This window comes from Chrysemys picta, chromosome 1 (genome assembly GCF_011386835.1).
Source record: "Chrysemys picta bellii isolate R12L10 chromosome 1, ASM1138683v2, whole genome shotgun sequence".
NCBI classification, from domain to species: domain Eukaryota; kingdom Metazoa; phylum Chordata; order Testudines; family Emydidae; genus Chrysemys; species Chrysemys picta.
This window is the reverse complement of record NC_088791.1, coordinates 240,909,374-240,929,886: the sequence shown is the minus strand read 5'-3', so window position 1 is coordinate 240,929,886 and position 20,513 is coordinate 240,909,374. Positions and strand designations below refer to the sequence as shown.

The window sequence follows — 20,513 nt, the reverse complement described above, 5'->3', positions numbered from 1 at the left end:
TGGAGCCCTCATTTGTAATTTTACACAATTTTTTCCTTCAAGGGAACACTGTCAACTTAAAATTTTGTAAGTGAGTTGAGTAGTTTGTGGTAATACATCTGCAGATGACGCCTCTTCCTCCTGCCAAACCCTTTTGTAGGTGTGGAATCACACTTTATAACACTTTCTCTCTTTTTGGTTGCTGTGTAAGATGATCAGAAACCGGGTAAACAAGCTATCTGAAAAAGCTGACAAATGCAGATAGTAAGAAAATTGAAAATACCAATGTTTTTTGTTTACTAAAACATAGGTGGTATCCATTAAAAACAATGCCAAAAAAACTTTAGAAGTGATTTCAAGTTGGCTTTCCTTTAGCTATGGATTTCAGTTTCATATCTACATTGACTATAATATAGCTTTGTATATTATGGTAGAACCTTGCTAAGTTGCACTGGAATCTGTTTTCAAGCCTACAATTCACTAAAACATGAATCATCTAAGCAATACCAACATAGATAATGTTGCTCTCCCTGTGAGCCAGTGGAAAGCAAAACACTGAGCAATCCTCAGAACTCAGTAATACACCAACAATCAGCTGTATGTTGCTCTAGGTCTGGCTTAAGAGCTTGGTCACAGAACAAGGTGACACTTGTGTTGAGCATGTGTTGTTTCTGGTTTTGTCTCTGGCAATCATAAATTGGAATGTTTCCAGTTTAGTGAGGGGTGTGTGTGAGAGCCGATGTATCTGTGTAATTACAGGGTACCCCAGCCTTGTATTATGAATTTTTACTACTTCTGCACAATGTACTCACCCACCCTTCTGTGATGACTGTGAAAATGACCATGAAAAATACTCTTCCCCGACAAATATGCAAATACAGGTTTGCAGGCTGGGGTGCACCTTTTTTTCCCTGTTTCGTGATATACTAAGATGTACAGAAAACTTTCTGTACTAGAACACACATTTATGCCTGTGAAAATGAAGAAAAATTTCTAGTATGAGTGGACTTAAAATTTATTTTTGTAGTTTTTTAAGGACAAACTTATAGTACAGGGATCGGTAACCTTTGGCCTATCAGGGTAAGCCCCTGGCAGGCTGGGCTGGTTTATCTGCTGTGTCTGCAGTTTCAGCCGATTGCGGCTCCCACTGGCCGTGGTTCGCCACTCCAGGCCAATGGGGGCTGTGGGAAGTGGCGTGGGCCGAGGGATGTGCTGGCTGCCTTTCCCACAGCCCCCATTGGCCTGGGACGGTGAATCACAGCCAGTGGGAGCCGCGATCGGCCGAATCTGCAGACGCAGCAGGTAAACAAACCGACCTGGCCCACCAGGGATTTACCCTGACTGGCCGCGTGCCAAAGGTTGCCAATCCCTGGTATAGTATAAAATCGGTTAAATATATTAATTGCAAAGATGAGCTTCAGAACTTGAAAACAGAGACAACTATGCTTTTATATCATTCGGTTATTCTATAGCAATGTTAATGTTTAATGAAGTCTCTAGAAATCAGTTTGTACTGTTCAAAATGCCAATTGCCAATTTTTTTTGTCTTCTCTACTCAGGAAAGGTAATTGTAGCTACCAATAAAGGTGTGTACATCTTGGTGCCATTACCTCTAGAAAGACAGATTCAGGATCTTCTAACCAGCCACAGAGTGGAAGAAGCCCTAGTCTTAGCAAAAGCAGCCCGAAGAAACATTCCAAAAGAGAAATTTCAGGTTTGTCCTACCTTGAACATATGTCAAAATATGTGGAAGCTGGTCCAGTGGCAAAGAAGTAACTGAAGTGTGAGAGCTTGCTAGGGAGAAATCTAATATCTCCTATTCCTTGGGTCTGAGGAGTTAGGTATCTTGCTGTCTTGACTCTAGGTTGAGTTGGCAGTGCTGAGTACTACTGTCTGGATGTCTTCTCAGTTTTCTTAAAGGTGTTAATGGCATCATTAAAAGATGGTGCATGTTTTATCATGCTGGTAGAGATCATGTGCTATTAAGGTGAGAGAATGGATAGAAAAGCGAATGAAGAGTTGTGCTTTTTACCTAGATTCTCCTTGTGCAGGACAGGTTGCCTCATCATGGTGAAATCATCCCACTTTTTCAGTGTTGTGATTTTTTTGAAATCTCGGTCTATAGAGCATATAATTAAAAAAACCCCAAACCTGAGAATAAGTGAAGAACCACATGGGCAAACTTTTGTAAAGTATCTGTCCAACTATTTAACACATTAAGATTACAGAACAAGACATTTTGGTTTTAAGGAGAAAAAACAATTTTGTGTGGATGTGGATCAGTTTCTTTTGCAATCTTTATTTTTAGTTTATTAAATCTTATCACTTCTAACATTTTCTAGATGTGTAAGGCAGCCAGAAGGGACCATTGTGATGATCTAGCCTGACTGCTATACAACACAGGCCATACGACTTGCCTGGATTATGTTCTGCTTAAAGTCTAATAGTTGTGGTTGGACTAGAACATCTCTTTAGAAGAACATCCTTTCTAGATTAAAAAAATAAATTCCAGTGACGGAGAATTCACCACAACCCTTGATAAGCATATGCATCCGAAGAAGTGGGCTGTAGTCCACGAAAGCTTATGCTCTAATAAATTTGTTAGTCTCTAAGGTGCCATATGTATATGTGTGGTTTAGTTGTATATGGATGCATTTTAAAAAGTGAAATTCAGTGCTGACTTAATAAGAGAATACTAGATAATACTTGGTCCTGCCAAGTGTACAGGGGACTGGAATAGATGACCTCTCGAGGTCCCTTCCAGTCCTATGATTCTATTATGACTATTGGTTGTCATCACAAGCATTCATGAGGCAGAATCTCAGTTGGAAACTACTTTTGTTGAGCCATTGAGATGAGTGTATCTGTTCCCGTCCTCCTACATGTGCATGAGCTTCTAAGAGCAGGTCTACACTTGAAATGCTGAGCTACAGGCTTTGGTGAAGACACTATTACGCCAATGGGAGAGCTGCTTCTGTCAATGTAGTTAATCCACTTCCATGAAAGGCAATAGCTGTTGAAGGGAGAAGCCCTCCTATTGATATAGCGCTATCTCCACCGGGGATTAGCTCAGTATAACCATGTTGCTCAGGGGTGTGGATTTTTCACACCCCTGAGCAATGTAGTTCGTAGTGTAGATCTGTCCTAGATGACCGAGTGGAGTAAATATACTAATAAACACTTTTGTAGTGGAAGCCCAAATATACAGAGAAGTAGCATGAAGTCACCACAAATGTGTTAAAAGAACATAGTTCTTAAAAAAAATAAGCTTCAAGTGCTCAAGAAATTAAAATGTAATAAAACATTGACCCAATAAATGAATTTGATCGGAATAAGATTTATTTTTCTCCAAGTAAATGACATTTTTAAACTTGTAGAAATATATCATTGTTCCAAAGCACCATTAATCATCTTTCTCTGACTTCCTTCTCTTTGAGGCCTTCTTTGGTCACTATAATGACCTTCAACAATGGGTTTTTCTCAATAGTCTGGGAGCATCTGTAATTCAGTGGGCAAGTTAATGATAGAAAGGCAAGGGAGAGGTGTCTTTTTTTGTTTTGTTTTAAAAAATGCAGAATTATTATTTTAATGGTGTCACCCTCTGCAGCAAGACAGTGGGGGAATTACTGCCCTTCCAGGTCCTCCGGTTGGTGGAAACTGATAATAGTGTTGTTGAAAATGGGTTGAGTTTGGTAGCATTCTGAAAGCCCTTTCTCCCAGGAACGTAATGGTACCAAACATGGCAAATCTCAAACAATTATGTAAATATAGTCAAGAAAATGTTTAAAATCAACAATTTTTTTTTCGGTGTACTTTAACACAGACATGTCAAATATGCAGCCGTATCAAAATTAAATTGTGGCTTTCAACTGATAGTACTGTTATCAGTTAATGCTCAGAACGTGATACCTGATCAATTTTTTTAATGGTACAGATTGTTGTAAATGGAAGGAGTGCTTCAAGTTGATTTGTCTTCACTGGGGGAAAAAAAGAAGCAATTCAGTGGTATTGATTATATATTTGGGAGATGTTTTGAAAAGGAAATTGGGTTTTTTAAAGGTTGCCAGTTCCCTTCTGTGCACTTGGTTTAGATGAAGCCCTAGAACATGAAAACAGAGCGGTGAAAGCGGTTGGGAGATTGGTGGGGTATGACACAGCATCCAAATGCTCGTTCCTCCTCCCCTCGCCCTCCCAACCCCAGAACTTAATTGAATTTTGATCAAAATTTTAAGCATAGCAGAAGTAACCATGCACCATTTAAACCAGTGGTGGGCAGCCCGTGGGCCGCAGGTTGCCCACCGCTGATAAATGCCAGGAAGGGGCAATTTTAAAGCTACAAGATAAACTTACTCTTACTGGCAACCCATTCACATATAACAGACTGGAGCTCATTAATGTCAAGATGGAAGGTGTCATGGTACAACAATACATGTTCGAATGTGATGGAACAAGGTGTGACGCTTTATAAAAGAGAGGTGACTATGTTTCCACTAATGTATCATCATTGATATATCACCACTGTTGCACAATTGTGATAAATCGGGTAAGGTATCATTGGAAAAATTATAGTCTGCTAAGTATGATTATCCTGTTTATATGCATGTAATTATGAAACTTTGCTATGTATTTGTATCTCAAACCTGTGGTGTTTTTGGGTAACAACCCCAAAACAGATTTACATCAAGGCTAGCCAGCCTGCTTGATGGCCTATTAAGGACAATCTGCTCTTTCAGGGACTCCTCCTGATGTCTCTTCAGGCAGCACGTAGACAGTGCTTGCCTCATGTCTCAGCAAGGCACATGTGACCCAGGACTCCATGTTTTGCCATTAACTTTTCATGTACCTGGACTAAGAGTGTAAATTGCAGACTGTGACATTCATTTGTCTCTTTCCTGCTCCACATCTTTGGATTATGATTTCTAACAAAGAAGAGCTTAGAGCAATGGACTGAGGACCCCAATGTTTGAGATGAACTAGAGAGACTTATTAAAAACTGGCAGATTTAATGTCACTGCTATTATCTTGATCTACAAACTCTGAAATCAACTGTAATGTATACGATTCATTTTAACCTCTGAATAACTCTCTTCCTTTTTCTTTAATATAAACCTTTAGTTTTTAGTTACTAAAGGTTTGGCTGCCAGTTTTTTTTTTTTTTTTAGGTAAGATCTGAAGTATATTTTGACCAGGGGTGTATGTGTGGTTTTTGGAACTGAAAAACCTAATATATGTGATTTTGGGGTTTTAATAATAATTTATTGCAGAAGTCTGGTTTGACTGGGTGGCGCATGAGGGGCTAGAGTGCCTGAAAGGGATTGTCTGTGACTTCGTAATAACTAGTATAGTATTTTGATTTGGTGAAATCTTATGATAGAATCTACCACCAGTTTGGGGTACATGCCCTACTTTCTGGCAGTCTGACCTAAGTCTGGCATTCTTAGCTGTGTCACCTACCAGGCAGCATGATACTGGGTATATGTGCAAGACAAAAAGCAATCCCGTGCATGCTGTGCATGGTATTCCCAAGCCAGCATCTCCTGACAATGTGACCCAGTGCCTTATGCCAGCAGAGGCCTTTCAACATAGAAATCATAGTTGGTATGGCTGAGGTACAAGCTCTCAGCAAACCAGAAACTTGTATCACCTGCCTGAATTTGCTTGAACTCTCAATTATGAGGCTACAGAGAAAATACTGGACCTATGTTGAAGTCCACCTCGTGTTTGACATGTATGCAGAAGAATCAATTAAAAAGCTTACCAAAAAGTAGACTCCATAGCATTGCACTTGTCTAATACAAAATTGTTGATTCCACAAACATCCCCAATGTTGCAGTGAAGAAGCTACTGTCTCATACTCACACAAAGGATGAATCAACCATACATCTTGCAGGAAAAATGTTCCAGCATGTAAAGAATTGCGCGAGGGTTTTTGTTGTTGCATAGCATAATGAAGCTGCTGCCTCATGCTGTTCAGTGGAGTTTCTTAGTAGTTCCCATGAGGAGGCTGCCATTAGAATTCTCTTGCATGCCATCAGTGTCACAAAGAGAAGTGCTACTAAACTCAATTTTTGCACAAGGCACAGATGTTCTAGTGCTCTCTGTGGGATGCTACAGAAGACTTCCACAAGATGGTTTTTGTGCCTACTACTGGTGAACAGAATCACTGTATATCCCTCAGATGTTTCTATCACTTGAACCATTAAAAGTCACTGCACTGCTATGTTTCCACACCCTTTCACTAATCTGATTGTACTACCTTGAAGCAGCTGGCTTCTACAGTGTAGCCTTCTGAAAATGTTACCAAAGAGCTGATGTTTAGAAGCAGCAACCTTTCCCCTCTTTGATTATCTGTCATTGCCACAGTCAAAGTACCTGTTTAGTTTTGCACAAGAAGCCCTGCTGGGAAAGAAATCTATAGGAAAATTCAGTTTAAAAGGAGTATTTTCCTCATCCCTTTATAAAACTTTTTACTAGTAATATTACCAAATTTTGCACCAGGTGTATTTTCGCCTCTCCCTCTAGAATACCCAGCACTCGCTTTCTTGGTATGTTTGATTCTCTCTTTCCCCCCCCGCCCCCCAGCATTTTGATCCTTTCCTTTCCATTCTTTGAACTTTAAGCATGCAAACTGCAAATCCTTTTTTCTTTCAAAAGTGGTTTGTCCAACATTTTGTTCTAGCCTTGCTGTTCATTTCCACCTTGCTCTCTTAAGAAAGAGGCTAATTTAATGTTGGTCATTTTATGATGGCAGAGATCAAGGGAATCTGTTAGTAGCCTCTCCTGCCTGCCATTGTGGTTGGACAGAGAAGAGGCAGACAAAGCCACTTGTTTCAAGGCCTACGTACTAGGAGCTGGCGCCTCTGTTTAAAATGCTTTTCCTCTTTGTGGGCATTTTTTCTGTGTTGATTATTTATCAATGATGATAGCCATATTGCCCTAAGACCGCATCTAAGCAAGTCTTGGGACAAGAAGTGACTGTTTCTACCATTACTGAGAATAGACTCTGTCCCTTGACATAAATGTCACCCACTTTATAAAAAAAATAAAATAAAAAAAAAATCAAGCAAATTGCACTTTATACATGACTATGAACATGTTTTGCTGGAACATTCAAATGCAAGCTTTGTTTTGGGAATGTTTCTGGTGCACAGTCCTTTGAATAATTCTTCATTCTTTGTACAATATAATTTTACCAAATATTAAAATTACCTGTAGACTTATAAATATGAACTGTGGCTTAAATGGTCGTTTTCTTGAAAGTTAGTAACTTATTTGAAAATATATGGACTTAGCAGAGGTTGGGAAACACATTCTACTCTGTAGTGGTTATTTTGATTCTGTAGGACAGGTGAATTGTTACTCAAACAATTGCAAGTACAGCAGACTGTTTTCTTACTATTCTGCGCTGTCCTCTGGCTATTTTGTTGACCCATTTAAAGTATAGCAGTCTATTTTAAATATTCAGTTTTTCACCTCATTTTTATTTAGTTTTAGTAAATTTGTCCTTGTCGGTTGTAGTTGCAAAGAACAAGAGTGTCTATTTTTCCTTATATGAACCTAAAGGAGCAATGTGGAATATTCTTATATGTCATGTCATCTTGTATTTCATTAAGTATATATTTGCTGTCTTGGCAATGGAGTGAATGCTGTCCTTTTTTTTTTTTTTTCCAGATATAGGAACTTTCTGTTGGGCAGAAAAGCTTTTGCCTTAAATTACCGTATATACTCTATCATAACCGGTTCGTTTATAAGCTGACCCCCCCCACCCCCCAAGATGGATAAGTAAAAATGGAAAATTTTTATAACCCGTTCATAAACCGATCCTATAATTCAGGGATCAGCAAACTTTGGCTCCTGGGCCATCAGGATAAGCTGCTGGTGGGCCGAGATGGTTTGTTTATCTCAAGCGTCCGCAGGCACGGAGGTAAACCTAAGTAAACAAAGTGTCCCTGGCTGGAGCTGCTCCGGCGGGCCAGACCAGGCAGCACGACCACAGTCTGCCAGCCCCGGAGCTGCAGATGCCTCGGAGGCTGGGGGGAGAGCAGCGTGGCCAGAAGCGGAGAGATTCTGGCCCCGCCTCTTCCCTTCTGGCTGTGCTGCCTCTCCTTGCTAATTCTGTTGGGGGGAGAGGCTGTGTCCCACCTGTCCCTCTCTATACCCGTTCATAAGCTGACCCCCTTCTCTGGTGCTTCCCATTTTTACTAAAAAAAATTCGGTTTATGAACGAATATATATGGTACTTTTGGATTAACTTTTTCTAGCAAGTGTATAGAGAAAACATTTCTTTTGGACTAGTTAGCTGGAAGTTGAGTCACAGGTTGGAAGAGGAAAACAAGTTTTCTTGCTTTTTCAACTCCCAATCTAAGAATAAAAAACAGGTTGGGGAGAAAATGAGATCTGCTAGTTCTCAAAAGGACATGGGGCCAGATTTTCAAAGGGTTTAAGCATCTACAGATGCAGGCAGGTCTCCAGTGGGACCTTCAAACCTCCTTAGCAGGATAGATGCTTAACTATCATTGATTTTGATGGCAGTTGGGCACCTTTCCCTGCTTGGGCACTTTTGAGAATCCCATTAGGCACCTGTCTGCATCTTTAGGCACTTGGATACCTTCGAAAATCTGGCCCACGGTGACCAGAAACAAGCTATCAATTCACTATCTACAGCCTTTGCTTAATAAAGCAGTGTTAAATTGAAATTTGATACTTTATGTATCTAGCAAACTTAATTTTAAAATGCTTTTTTATACATTTTAACTGAATTCCAGTTTCCATTCAAATGTTGCGTGACACAAATTGAGAGTAAAAAAATTACCTAGTAAATAAGAAATGCATCATCCACTGTTTATCATAAAAAATGTAAAAATTAAGAATTTGAATACGTGTTTTAAGCATATAACTGTTTAAATGTATAGGGATCATATACCCTCTCAGTTAGCAAAAAATTTGGTTGCAAATCAACTGTTAATGGTTATATCAACCATTGAGAGTGAATCTTGCTTTAGGAAAATAACTGAAAAGTTTCATATACTAAATACAATTAATATCAATGTAAATCACAGTTTCCTGTTTGCTGATTTAAATCATGATTAAAGTTGGTTACTTAAAATCACTTTGTAAATCAATCCACCCTGTGGTAGGCCTCCGATTCTTGTGCAGTATCTTTCTGCATGCAATAGATTGAGGAATACTACAATTTTCCTAGGTACTTCAGTTGAAAATTGGAGCTGTTAGCACTGTGTGTGTTGACAGCTTTCATAACACTGTTTAGAGCTTTGAGTAGTGTGTAAAAATCAATTTATATCAATGAAGCTGGCAGATTATCATAACTGTAGATGCTCCTGGAAACAAGAGGAACCAGCATCATGTGACCACCAGCAGGTGTGCTGCAGACTGCAATTTGAGAAGTGTATTTGTCTCTGTATTTTCATTAATACGGATACTTCTGTTAATACAGGGAATACCTAAAACATGGCATATACCTTTATCATTATCTAGTGACAACTAACTCAACATTTAGCTTAAAATATACTGGTCTGTTTCACCTCTGCTTTTATAGGTGGGGATGGGTTAATTTAAATAAATGCTATTTCTATGTTGATGAAAATGTGTATGCCAAGTATATAAAAATCTTGAAAGTAAAACTTCAGAAGGAAAGCTATAATAGAAACACTAGAAGACCCTTAGATCTGTAGCACTTTATAGTTGTTATAAGGTCTGGCTATTCCTACCTGACTGCATGCACTTTTCCTTTTTTTTTCTTCCCCCTTTAAAGTATGGCTGTTGATTAATCGCCGTTAACTCATGCGATTAACTAAAAAAAATTAATTGCGATTAATCGCACTGTTAAACAATAGAATACCAAATGAAATTTATTAAATATTTTGGGATGTTTTTCTACATTTCAAATATATTGATTTCTATTACAACACAGAATACAAAGTGTACAGTGCTCACTTTATATTTATTACAAATTTGCACTGTAAAAATAAACAAAAGAAATAGTATTTTTCAATTCACCTCATACAAGTATTGTAGTGCAGTTTCTTTATCGTGAAAGTGTAATTTACAAATGTAGATTTTTTTTTTTTATTGGTTACATAGCTGCACTCAAAAACAAAAGAATGTAAAATTTTAGAGCTTACAAGTCCACTCAGTCCTACTTCTTGCTAAGACAAACTAGTTTGTTTACATTTATGGGAGATACTGCTGCCTGCTTCTTATTTACAATGAGAACAAGCGTTCGCATGGCACTTCTGTAGCCGGCATTGAAAGCTATTAACGTGCCAGATATGCTAAACATTTATATGCCTCTTCATGTTTCGACCACCATTCCAGAGGACACGCTAATGATGTGTGTTAAAAAAATAATGCATAAATTTTGTGACTGAACTCCTTGAGGGAGAATTGCATGTCTCCTGTTCTGTTTTACCCGCGTTCTGCCATATATTTCATGTTAATATAGCATTTTCAGATGTTCGTTTTAAAAACACTTTCACATCAGATTTAACAAAACAAAGAAGGTACCAATGTGAGATTTCTAAAAATAAGTACAGCACTCGACCCAAGGTTTAAGAATCTGAAGTGCCGTCCAAAATCTGAGAGGGACGAGGTGCGGTGCATGCTTTCAGAAGTCTTAAAAGAGCAACACTCAGATGCGGAAACTACAGAACTCAAACCACCAAAAAGAAAATCAACCTTCTGCTCGTGGCATCTGACTCAGATGATTAAAGTGAACATGGGTCGGTCCACTCTGCTTTGGATCGTTATCGAGTAGAACCAGTCATCAGTATGGACGTGTGTCCTCTGGAATGGTGATTGAAGCATGAAGGGACGTATGAATCTTTAGTGCATGTGGCACATAAAATATCTTGCAACGCTGGTAACAGTAGTGCCATGTGAATACCTGTTCTCACTTTCAGATGACATTGTAAACAAGAAGCATGCAGCATAGGGGGAGGGATAGCTCAGTGGTTTGAGCATTGGCCTGCTAAACCCAGGGTTGTGAGTTCAGTCCTTGAGGGGACCACTTGGGGATCTGGGGCAAAATCAGTACTTGGTCCTGCTAGTGAAGGCAGGGGGCTGGACTCGACCTTTCAAGGTCCCTTCCAGTTCTAGGAGATGGGATATCTCCATTAATAATTATCTCCTGCAAATTGTAACCAAACTTGTTTGTCTGAGCAATAGGGTGACGTAGGACTGAGTGGACTTGTAGGCTCTAAAGTTTTACATTGATTTTTTTTAATGCAGTTATTTTTGTGCATAATTCTACATTTGTAAGTTCAACTTTTATGATGGAGAATGCACCACTTAATACAAGTACTGTAAATTGAAAAATACTACTTATTTATTTTTACAGTGCAAATATTTGTAATAAAAATAAATATAAAGTGAGCACTGTACACGTCATATTCTGTGTTGTAATTGAAATCAATATATTTGAAAATGTAGAAAACATACAAAAATATTTATATGGTATATTGTTTAACAGCGTGATTAATCACAATTAATTTTTTTTAATCGCTTGACAGCCCTATTTTAAATTTTCAGGACAAGTCAGGGTATATGATATCTTAAGAGTCTGATGTAAAATGGTGCAGTGAGCAGTTAAATTTGTCAATCTGGATTTGTGTTCAGGAGTCTTGACTAAAATTGTTTTAAATATTCAGAAATTTCATGTAGGTAGTATTTTCAAAATTATCTTTGTTATTGAGTAAACCTGATTTTAAATGCATAAGCTGAGGGTTTTGTATCATGTGCAGTAATTCAGAAGCATAGTTCTATATCATGCATTGAATACTTTGTGAAGTAGTTAACTATTGCAGTAATGACAGTTTTTGAATGGAGTCATTTACACTAACAAACCTTTTTCCCCATCTTTCAGGTAATGTACAAACGAATTTTGCAGCAAGCAGGTTTTATACACTTTGCACAGCTTCAGTTCCTAGAAGCAAAAGAACTCTTCAGGTAATTCTGTGTTGACAAAATGAAAAACACTCATGTTAATCGTCTTTAAACAAGGTTACATGCTTGAATTTAAAGGCATTTCATAGGAATATTTTATGATGCAAGTGTAATACTGCTGTGGTAGAAATGGCTATAGTTGAAGAGGACCAAAATAATTTTGGAACAGCTTTATGATTGGATGACGGGTAACCCATAATGTGTTAAGTTCATATTTTTGTACCATAACTGTAATTGACATAAAGTACTAGGGCCCTGATCCTGTAATCTAATCTCCACTGTGCCCATGTGGAGACCCACTGATTTCATGCCCATGCAGATCAGCTTCCAAGATCAGGGTCTGATGTAGCTTTTGTTCTGCTTTCTTAAATCTATTAAAACGCCAAAATATGGCACAGTGTCCACTTAAAATACTAAAATTGTTGGGTAGGAGGTAGTGGAAGGGGAGATGTATTATTGCTCTTCAATTGAATAATTAGGAAGCAGTAACATTTCTGCATTAAGGTAAAATCAGTTGCAGGTTATATACTGGTGATACACAACTGCACTGTCAATTTTTCTATTAAGCTCTTTATATTCAAATTTGCCTTCTTAAACAGTGTTGGGTGTCTTACACAAGAACTACTTGCCATTTTTAAAAATCTCTACAACTTTTCCTGACTTTACTGTGACTTGGAAACAAAATGGCTGCTGACAATCTTGTTGCTCTGTTCTCATTCCATAAATGTGGTTAAAAATGATGCTGCTCACCCTATTGGCTGTTTTTTTGTTGTTTTGTTTCTGCTGTCAGTGTCTCCTACATTTCTGAGACGCATAGGCTGTTCCCCTTCTTTGTAATTCTGGAGACTTTTCACTGTTGCAATGAAGTCCTGGCTGTCCCCACCCCTTATTTGGCTTCGCACCAGAAATCATTCCAAAGCTGTATAGAAACTCCTGAAATATGATTTGTAAAACCTTAATGCCAACCAGTGAGTTATGTATAGAATGCTAATTGCCCTACAACTGTAGACAAAAAAAATTAAATGTTGTCCCTTGGCTAATGAACCCATGCCAAGGAGAATAGAATTGTGAGAAATGCTATCACAAAAAAGGAAATAAATGGGAAATAAATTTCCCAACGTGCGGCCCAATGTTCCTAGAGTTTTGTGATGTATGGGGAGTAGTGAATATTTAGCAGGGAAGGATAAAGAAACAGTGAAATAGAGAAATCTCCTGAGGAAAATAAATGCCAGAACAGATGGCTTACTTTGCTCCTGAATCAGAGCAGTGCTCTGTACGTGAAGTGGCATTTATAGGCTCTACAGAGTGCAAATTATATCCTGACTGTTCAGTCACCCGATCTTTGCTGTGCTGGGCTCAGGGTTCAGACTTAGACCAGCATGTCAGGACACCCTCTCTCCAGAGGCGCTATGCAGAAAAGCTCAACTAGGAGTTGCTGAACACTTCAGGGAGAGAGTCTAAGGACAAGGAGGACTCCATCAGGACAGCTCATATGGGAAGTCCCTAGCCAGAAGAGATCCCGAATACTCCCAATATGAAGAGTGTTGTCAGCTCCTTGCGAGGAAAGAAAGCAGGGCTGCTAAATAGTTCTTTTCTCCCGAAGATTAATTGAAGGATTCTTGTGTGGAGACTCCCATAAACAGTGAGACTAGGAGCCAGAAGGGGAGGACATTGGAAAAAGGCAAATATATTGTCCATATTTAAAAAAAGGAAGAAAGAGAACCCGGGGAACTACAGACCGGTCAGCCTCACGTCTGTCCCTGGCAAAATCATGTAGCAGTTCCTCAAGGAATCAGTTTTGAAGCACTTGGAGGAGAGGAAGGTGATAAGGAACAGTCAACATGGATTCACAAAGGGCAAATCATGCCTGACCAACCTGATTGCCCTCTATGATGAGATAACTGGCTCTGTGGATATGGGGAACGTGGTGGATGTGATATATCTTGACTTTAGCAAAGCTTTTGATACAGTCTTCCACAGTATTCTTGCCAGCAAGTTAAAGTAGTATGGATTGGATGAATGGACTATAAAATGAATAGAAAGCTGGCGAGATTGTCGGGCTCAACGGGTAGTGATCAATGGCTCGATGTCTAGTTGGCAGCCGGTATCAAGCGGAGCGCCCCAGGGGTTGGTCCTGAGGCCGGTTTTGTTCAACATCTTTATTAATGATCTGAATGATGGGATGAATTGCACCTTCAGCAAGTTCGCAGATGACACTAAGCTGGGGAGAGAGGTAGATACGCTGGAGGGTAGGGATAGGATACAGAGTGACCTAGACAAATTGGAGGATTAGGCCAAAAGAGATCTGATGAGGTTCAACAAGGACAAGTGCAGAATCCTGCACTTAAGAAGGAAGAATCCCATGCACCGATACAGGCTGGGGACCAACTGGCTAAGCAGCAGTTCTGCAGAAAAGGACCTGGGGATTACAGTGGATGAGAAGCTGGACATGAGTCAGCAGTGTGCCCTTGTTGCCAAGAAGGCCAACGGCATATTAGGCTGTATTAGTAGGAGCATTGCCAGCAAATCGAGGGAAGTGATTATTCCCCTCTATTTGGCACCAGTGAGGCCACACCTGGAGTATTTTGTCCAGATTTGGTCACCCCACTACAGAAGGGATGTGGACAAATTGGAGAGAGTCCAGCGGAGGGCAACGAAAATGATTAGGGGGCGGAGGCACATGACTTACAAGGAGAGGCTGAGGGAACTGGGGTTATTTAGTCTGCAGAAAAGAAGAGTGAAGGGGGATTTGATAGCAGCCTTCAACTACCTGAAGGGGGGTTCCAAAGAGGATGGAGCTCGGCTGTTCTCAGTGGTGGCAGATGACAGAACAAGAAGCAATGGTCTCAAGTTGCAGTGGGGGAGGAGGTCTAGGTTGGATATTAGGAAACACTATTTCAGTAGGAGAGTGGTGAAGCACTGGAATGGGTTACCTAGGGAGGTGATGGAATCTCCATCCTTAACGGTTTTTAAGGCCCGGCTTGACAAAGCCCTGGCTGGGATGATTTAGTTGGTATTGGTCCTGCTTTGAGCAGGAGATTGGACTAGATGACCTCCTGAGGTCTCTTCCAACCCTAATAGTCTATGATTCTATGTATCTAAAGGGCTCAACCTCTTATCAGGTGTCTTGAGCTGCAGAGTTACCTCACCTTGGCCACAGGCATGGAGTTACTCCTGCAAAATGGGGAAAAGAGGCGCCGCCAGGAAACGCAAAAGAGAATGAGTATAAAATATCTAAAAGTTTCCTATTCTTACTTAGACCCCACCTCCACTACTCAGGAGGAGGGAAAGCTTTCTGATTTGGTATCTCAGCAGGGCAAGGGGAGGAAAATGTTATCCCCTGATAAATTTGATACTGCAGGAAAATGGCATCTTCCATATAGATCTAATCAAATGTGGCAGTAGATAGGAAGACTAAGTTCAAATACCTGCCAAATCCCATCCTGAGACAGGAATTCGCTTCCCCCTTCTTTTGAAGACATAATCAGGGATGAATGGGAATGCCCTGACAAGGGAAAACATATGAGCAGGCATGCACTTAGGTACCGTAAGATGCAAGAGCCAAAAAATGCCATTAAGAAATACTGAAAGTAGATGCTGTGATGGCATCATAGCAAAGGATATGATGGTCACATTGAAAGGGGTTTCTCTCCCAAAGAGACAACTGGAAGAAAGATGGAGGTCACCTTTAGTAAGGACTTTGAGCCTTAGTTGGGTGCTCCGAGCATCCCTAGCCACTATCTGTTTTATGAGAGCTATGGTCTCTTGGCTAGATGACATACAAGTGTTGGATGACGAGGCCCATCCTGACTTCAGTTCTGCCCTTACAAAAATATCCCTAGCAACACCTTTCATTTCAGACACCTCAGTGGACAATATGATTCTCAGCTAGGTGCCACATCTGATCCTGGACTGCAGTTGCTCACACCAGACAAACCCTGTGCTCATCCAAATTCATAGGCTTTCCCCTCTCTGGAGAAAAAATTGGATAAGATAGATGCAAAAGGAGCATGCAAACCAAAGCAGACCCTCCCATCTCCATACAGTACCTCAAAGGCATTACAAGCCCAACAACAGGGAGAAAAGCTCTTTTTGTTCATCCACATCACAGAAGTACCAAAAGGAAGATGGCAGGTAAGTCATGGGAAAACCATGCATCACGGGTCAAAAGCAGAGGTGATTGCAATGTATGGACTTCGCTATGGTACCAAAAGACTGTGCATCTGTCCTGATTTGAATCTAGGAGACAGAATATCCCACTCCTCAGAAGGATGGTGTCTCTCAACAATATCCCTAAGAACTGGTTCCCTCAGAAGGAGGACTGTATTGCTTTTATATCCAAAAGGCATGATTTCAGTCAGACCCATCTAGTGTTTAATAGGATTGCCAGATTGGATGATTGGATGGAGTGGGGCCTTCTGGTTTCTTATGCGATGGTCATAATTCCACATCAAGTTTCCAGAAATTTCTGTTGACGGTTTGGAACTGCACACCATTATGCATGCAAGAGTGGGTGCTGGTTCCAGTCCAGTTACTGGAGTCTCAGATGTTGGACAATCCCAGGGAGGGTCCACTGTCTGGTCTTTGTGTCTGCTCTGTGGTCCCTCTGGTACTCCTGAAGGATGCCAGCCTATTGGGGTGAAGAGCACATCTGGGTCCCAGAACAGTGCGGGGCACATGGAGCTCCATTGATAGGAATGAGAGCATCAGCCTTGTGGAGTGAGTGGTGAAGCTTGTCCTGTGAAGGTTCCAGAGCCACCTCGTGAATCCTGTTCTATTCTGGTCCAGTCGGACAGCAGCGGCATGCTAGCAAACCTCAACAACCAAGGGAGAACTCAAAGGTGGATCTTATGCTTGGAAGTGTTGGAAGTAATGGAATGGACTGAGGAGAAACTAGTTCGATAAGAGTAATAGAAAGTGAGAACAAAACGAGAAGGCAGACTGACTCAGCAGATGCACCATCAACAACTCATCATGTCTGAATCTGGACATCTTCAAACTGATCTCATGGAAGTATGGCTTCCCAGCAGTTGATCTGTTTGGCAGTCACAAAAATGGAAAGCTATCAAAGTACTTCATTACAGAAGCAGATTCCAGGTGGCTGGGGATAGACACTGGTGGTTGAAGGGCTTGCTTTAAGCATTCCCACTGTGATGGTTGTAGAGCTGCTGTGTATTAATCTATGAATAATATGTAATATTGTAAGTGACTTAGTGAGGTCAAAACACTTTGTAATTATAGAGTTCTTAGAATTTCCAATATGAATGTACTGATCTAACTTAATAGGGGGTTGTGGGAAGAGCAAACAAGACAGTCACCCAATAGATCTGACACCCCAACATGCACTTGAAAGACAGTAAATGGCTCAAGCTGTTAGCTTCAAGAATGCAATGTCCAGTCTCTCATAGGTTGCAAACCTTATTTTGCCAAAGCTGGGAAGCTAGAAATCAAACATTCCAGAGTTACTCTAAGAGCGAGAACGGGGTTGATTGACAGAAACTGTCTAGGGAACTAGGCTGAGTGTGAGAGAGAGAGACTCTGAAGAGGGAGTCTTAAGCAGTAAGGTCTTCACAGATCTAGCAAATGGTAGGCCTTTGGGGAAAGCTAGATATGCATATTATCTATTTTTATTAGAGCAATCAAGAGATTAAAAAAATCAATCGTGATTAATCGCACTGTTAAAAAAATTGTGATTAGTCATGCTGTTAATAGAATACCATTTACAGTATTTAAATATTTTTGGATGTTCTCTACATTTTCAAATATATTAATTACAATTACTACACAATACAAGTGTACAGTGCTCACTTTATATTTATTTATTACGAATATTTGCACTGTAAAAAAAAGAGAAATTGTATTTTTTTAATTCCCCTAATACAAGTAATTCAATTTACCACCGTTCCAGAGGATATGCGTCCATGCTGATGACTGGTTTTACTCAATAACGATCCAAAGCAGAGCGGACCGATGCATGTTAACTTCCATCGTCTGAGTCAAATGCCACCAGCAGAAGGTTGATTTTCTTTTTTGATGGTTCAGGTTCTGTATTTTCTGCATCTGAGTGGTGCTCTTTTAAGACTTCTGAAAGCATGCTCCACACCTCATCTCTCTCAGATTTTGGATGCACTTCAGATTCTTAAACCTTGGGTTGAGTGCTTTAGCTATTTTTAGAAATCTCTTTGCCTTCTTTGCATTTTGTCAAATCTGCTGTGAAAGTGTTCTTAAAACAAACGTGTTTTGGGTCATCATCTGAAACTGCTAGAACATGAAATATATGGCAGAATGCAGGTAAAACAGAGCCAGAGACATACAATTCTCCCCCTATGAGTTCAATCACAAAATTAATTAATGGATTAATTTTTAATGAGTGTCATCAGCATGGAAGCATGTCCTCTGGAATGGTGGCTGAAACATGAAGGGGCATATAAATGTTTAGCATGTCTGGCATGTAAATATCTTGCAGTGCCAGCTACAACAGTGCCATGCGAACGCCTGTACTCACTTTCAGGTGACCTAAATAAGCGGGCAGCATTATCTCCCATAAATGTAAATGAACTTGTTTGTTTTAGCGATTGGCTGAACAGGGAGTAGGACTGTGTGGACTTGTAGGCTCTAAAGTTTGACATTGTTTTGTTTTAGAGTGCAGTTTTGTAACCCCCCCCAAAAAATCTACATTTGTAAGTTGCACTTTCACAATAAAGAGATTGCACTACAGTACTTGTATGCGGTGAACTGAAAAATACTATTTCTTCTTCGAGTGCTTGCTCATATCCATTCCATTAGGTGTGTGCGCGCCGCGTGCACGATCGTCGGAAGATTTTTACCCTAGCAACACCGGCGGGTCGGCTGTGGAGCCCCCTAGAGTGGCGCCTTCATGGCGCTGAATATATACCCCAGCCGACCCGGCGCCCCCTCAGTTCCTTCTTACCGCCCCTGACGGTCGTTGGAACTGTGGAGCGCTGCTTAGCTGTTCTCCACTTTCCCTAGCTTATCTTGTTGTATCATAGTTGTAGTTATAGTTATAGTCTTAGAGTTTGTTGTAAGTTAGTTAAGTAGTTTTAAAGTTGTTCTAAATAGTCCAGGGGATTAAGGGGGTCGTCTCCCCCCTTTCTCCCCCGGCCGCGGGGCCGGGCTCATGCCCAACGCTCCCGGCTTCAAGCTGTGCGCCTCCTGCGCTAAACCTATGCCCACGAGCGACCCGCACGAATCCTGTCTGAAGTGCCTGGGAGAGTCACACCAGACAGATAAGTGTAAAATCTGTAAGGCCTTTCGTCCGAGAACCAAGAAGGAGCGGGACTTTCGGCTCAGGCAACTTCTGATGGAGGCGGCTCTTAGCCCGGACGCTCCTTCCACGAGCAAGGCCCCGGCACCTAGCACCTCGGTGCGCAGTGCCCCGGCGGCACCGGCTGCGACGACCACGCGAGTGGCGTCAGACAAGCCTCCCCGGCACCGGACCTCGTCGGCACCGCAGACACAGCAAGTGCCTCGGCGCCGGTCCTTATCCCCAGGGCATAAAAAAGCCCATAAGACGGGGACATCAGTGCCGAAGACGCCAGCTCCCCCAGTGTCGGGGGTAGAGCCGCGTCCACCGGTGGAGCAACGAAAACAGGTGCCTCCGGCACCGTCGACTCCGGCGCCGAGGCCGTTGAGTCCGGTGCAAATAGCGTCTCCCCCCAGGCCGGCGGTGATACAGTGCCTCCCGTCGACTCCAGAGACCTTCGCGGCGGCGAGAGACTTAATAGCTCTCACGGAGCCGGCACCGCCTCAACCACCGGCACCGACTGCACCGTTGACTCGCCCGGTCCAGTCGAGGGGGAAACCTGCCTTGATGCGCCCGCCATCACAAGGGCTGGAACCTCGGCACCGGTCCAGGTCCCGAAGCAGGTCCCCACGCCGCTCGCAGTCCCGGCACCGAATATCGTCTCGGCACCGGTCGTACTCGCGGCCAAGATCTTCTTCGCGGCACCGCTCTTCGTCTCGGCACCGACATGATCGTCGGCACCGATCAACGTCGAGACGTAGTTCTCGGCACCGCTACGGTCGGCGCTCGACGTCGAGGGGTCGCTCCCGGCACCGGGCATACTCCAGGTCCTCGTCGAGGTCCAGATCCGACTCCCGGCACCGACGAGGTCATCGGCACCGGTCGCGGTCCCGGCACCGATCGCCGGCACCGCGTAGAGATAGATCATCTCCGGACCGGCACCGTGCGGCACCGCAGCCCACCGGGATGGTTTCATCTCTCTCGGCACCGCCATGGCCGTCTAGATCGGTGTCTCGCTCCTCGGAGGACCTGTCGAGATCGGCATACCCCCCTCAAGGGCACGCCGATGAACAAAATTTCGGCCACTGGCAAGAGATGGCAGAGGACCACTCTCATGGACCATCTCACTGGTCGTTTTGGACCCCGTGGGCATACCACCAAGAGCAAGGGGCTCCAATACCATCGACCTCTCGCTCGGGTCACTCGGTTAGAAGGGCCCCAGAATCCACCATCTCTCGGCCTCCGCCAGGAGGCATGGAGGCTTCGGTGTCCACGCCACCCGACACCAGGGACCCAAGTGCAGGTGATG

General features: G+C 42.0%; 1 protein-coding gene across 5 annotated transcripts in view; it reads left to right on the top strand.

The window, feature by feature from the left end:
• TGFBRAP1 (transforming growth factor beta receptor associated protein 1) overlaps window positions 1-20,513 on the top strand; it is a 64,955-nt gene that overhangs the window by 21,615 nt on the left and 22,827 nt on the right. For all 5 annotated transcript variants that reach the window (XM_005306990.4, XM_042854507.2, XM_042854522.2 and 2 more), the window contains 2 exons: window positions 1,539-1,693; window positions 11,861-11,943. In XM_005306990.4, coding sequence (XP_005307047.2) covers window positions 1,539-1,693; window positions 11,861-11,943 — 238 coding nt within the window. The remainder of the gene's footprint in view (window positions 1-1,538; window positions 1,694-11,860; window positions 11,944-20,513) is intronic.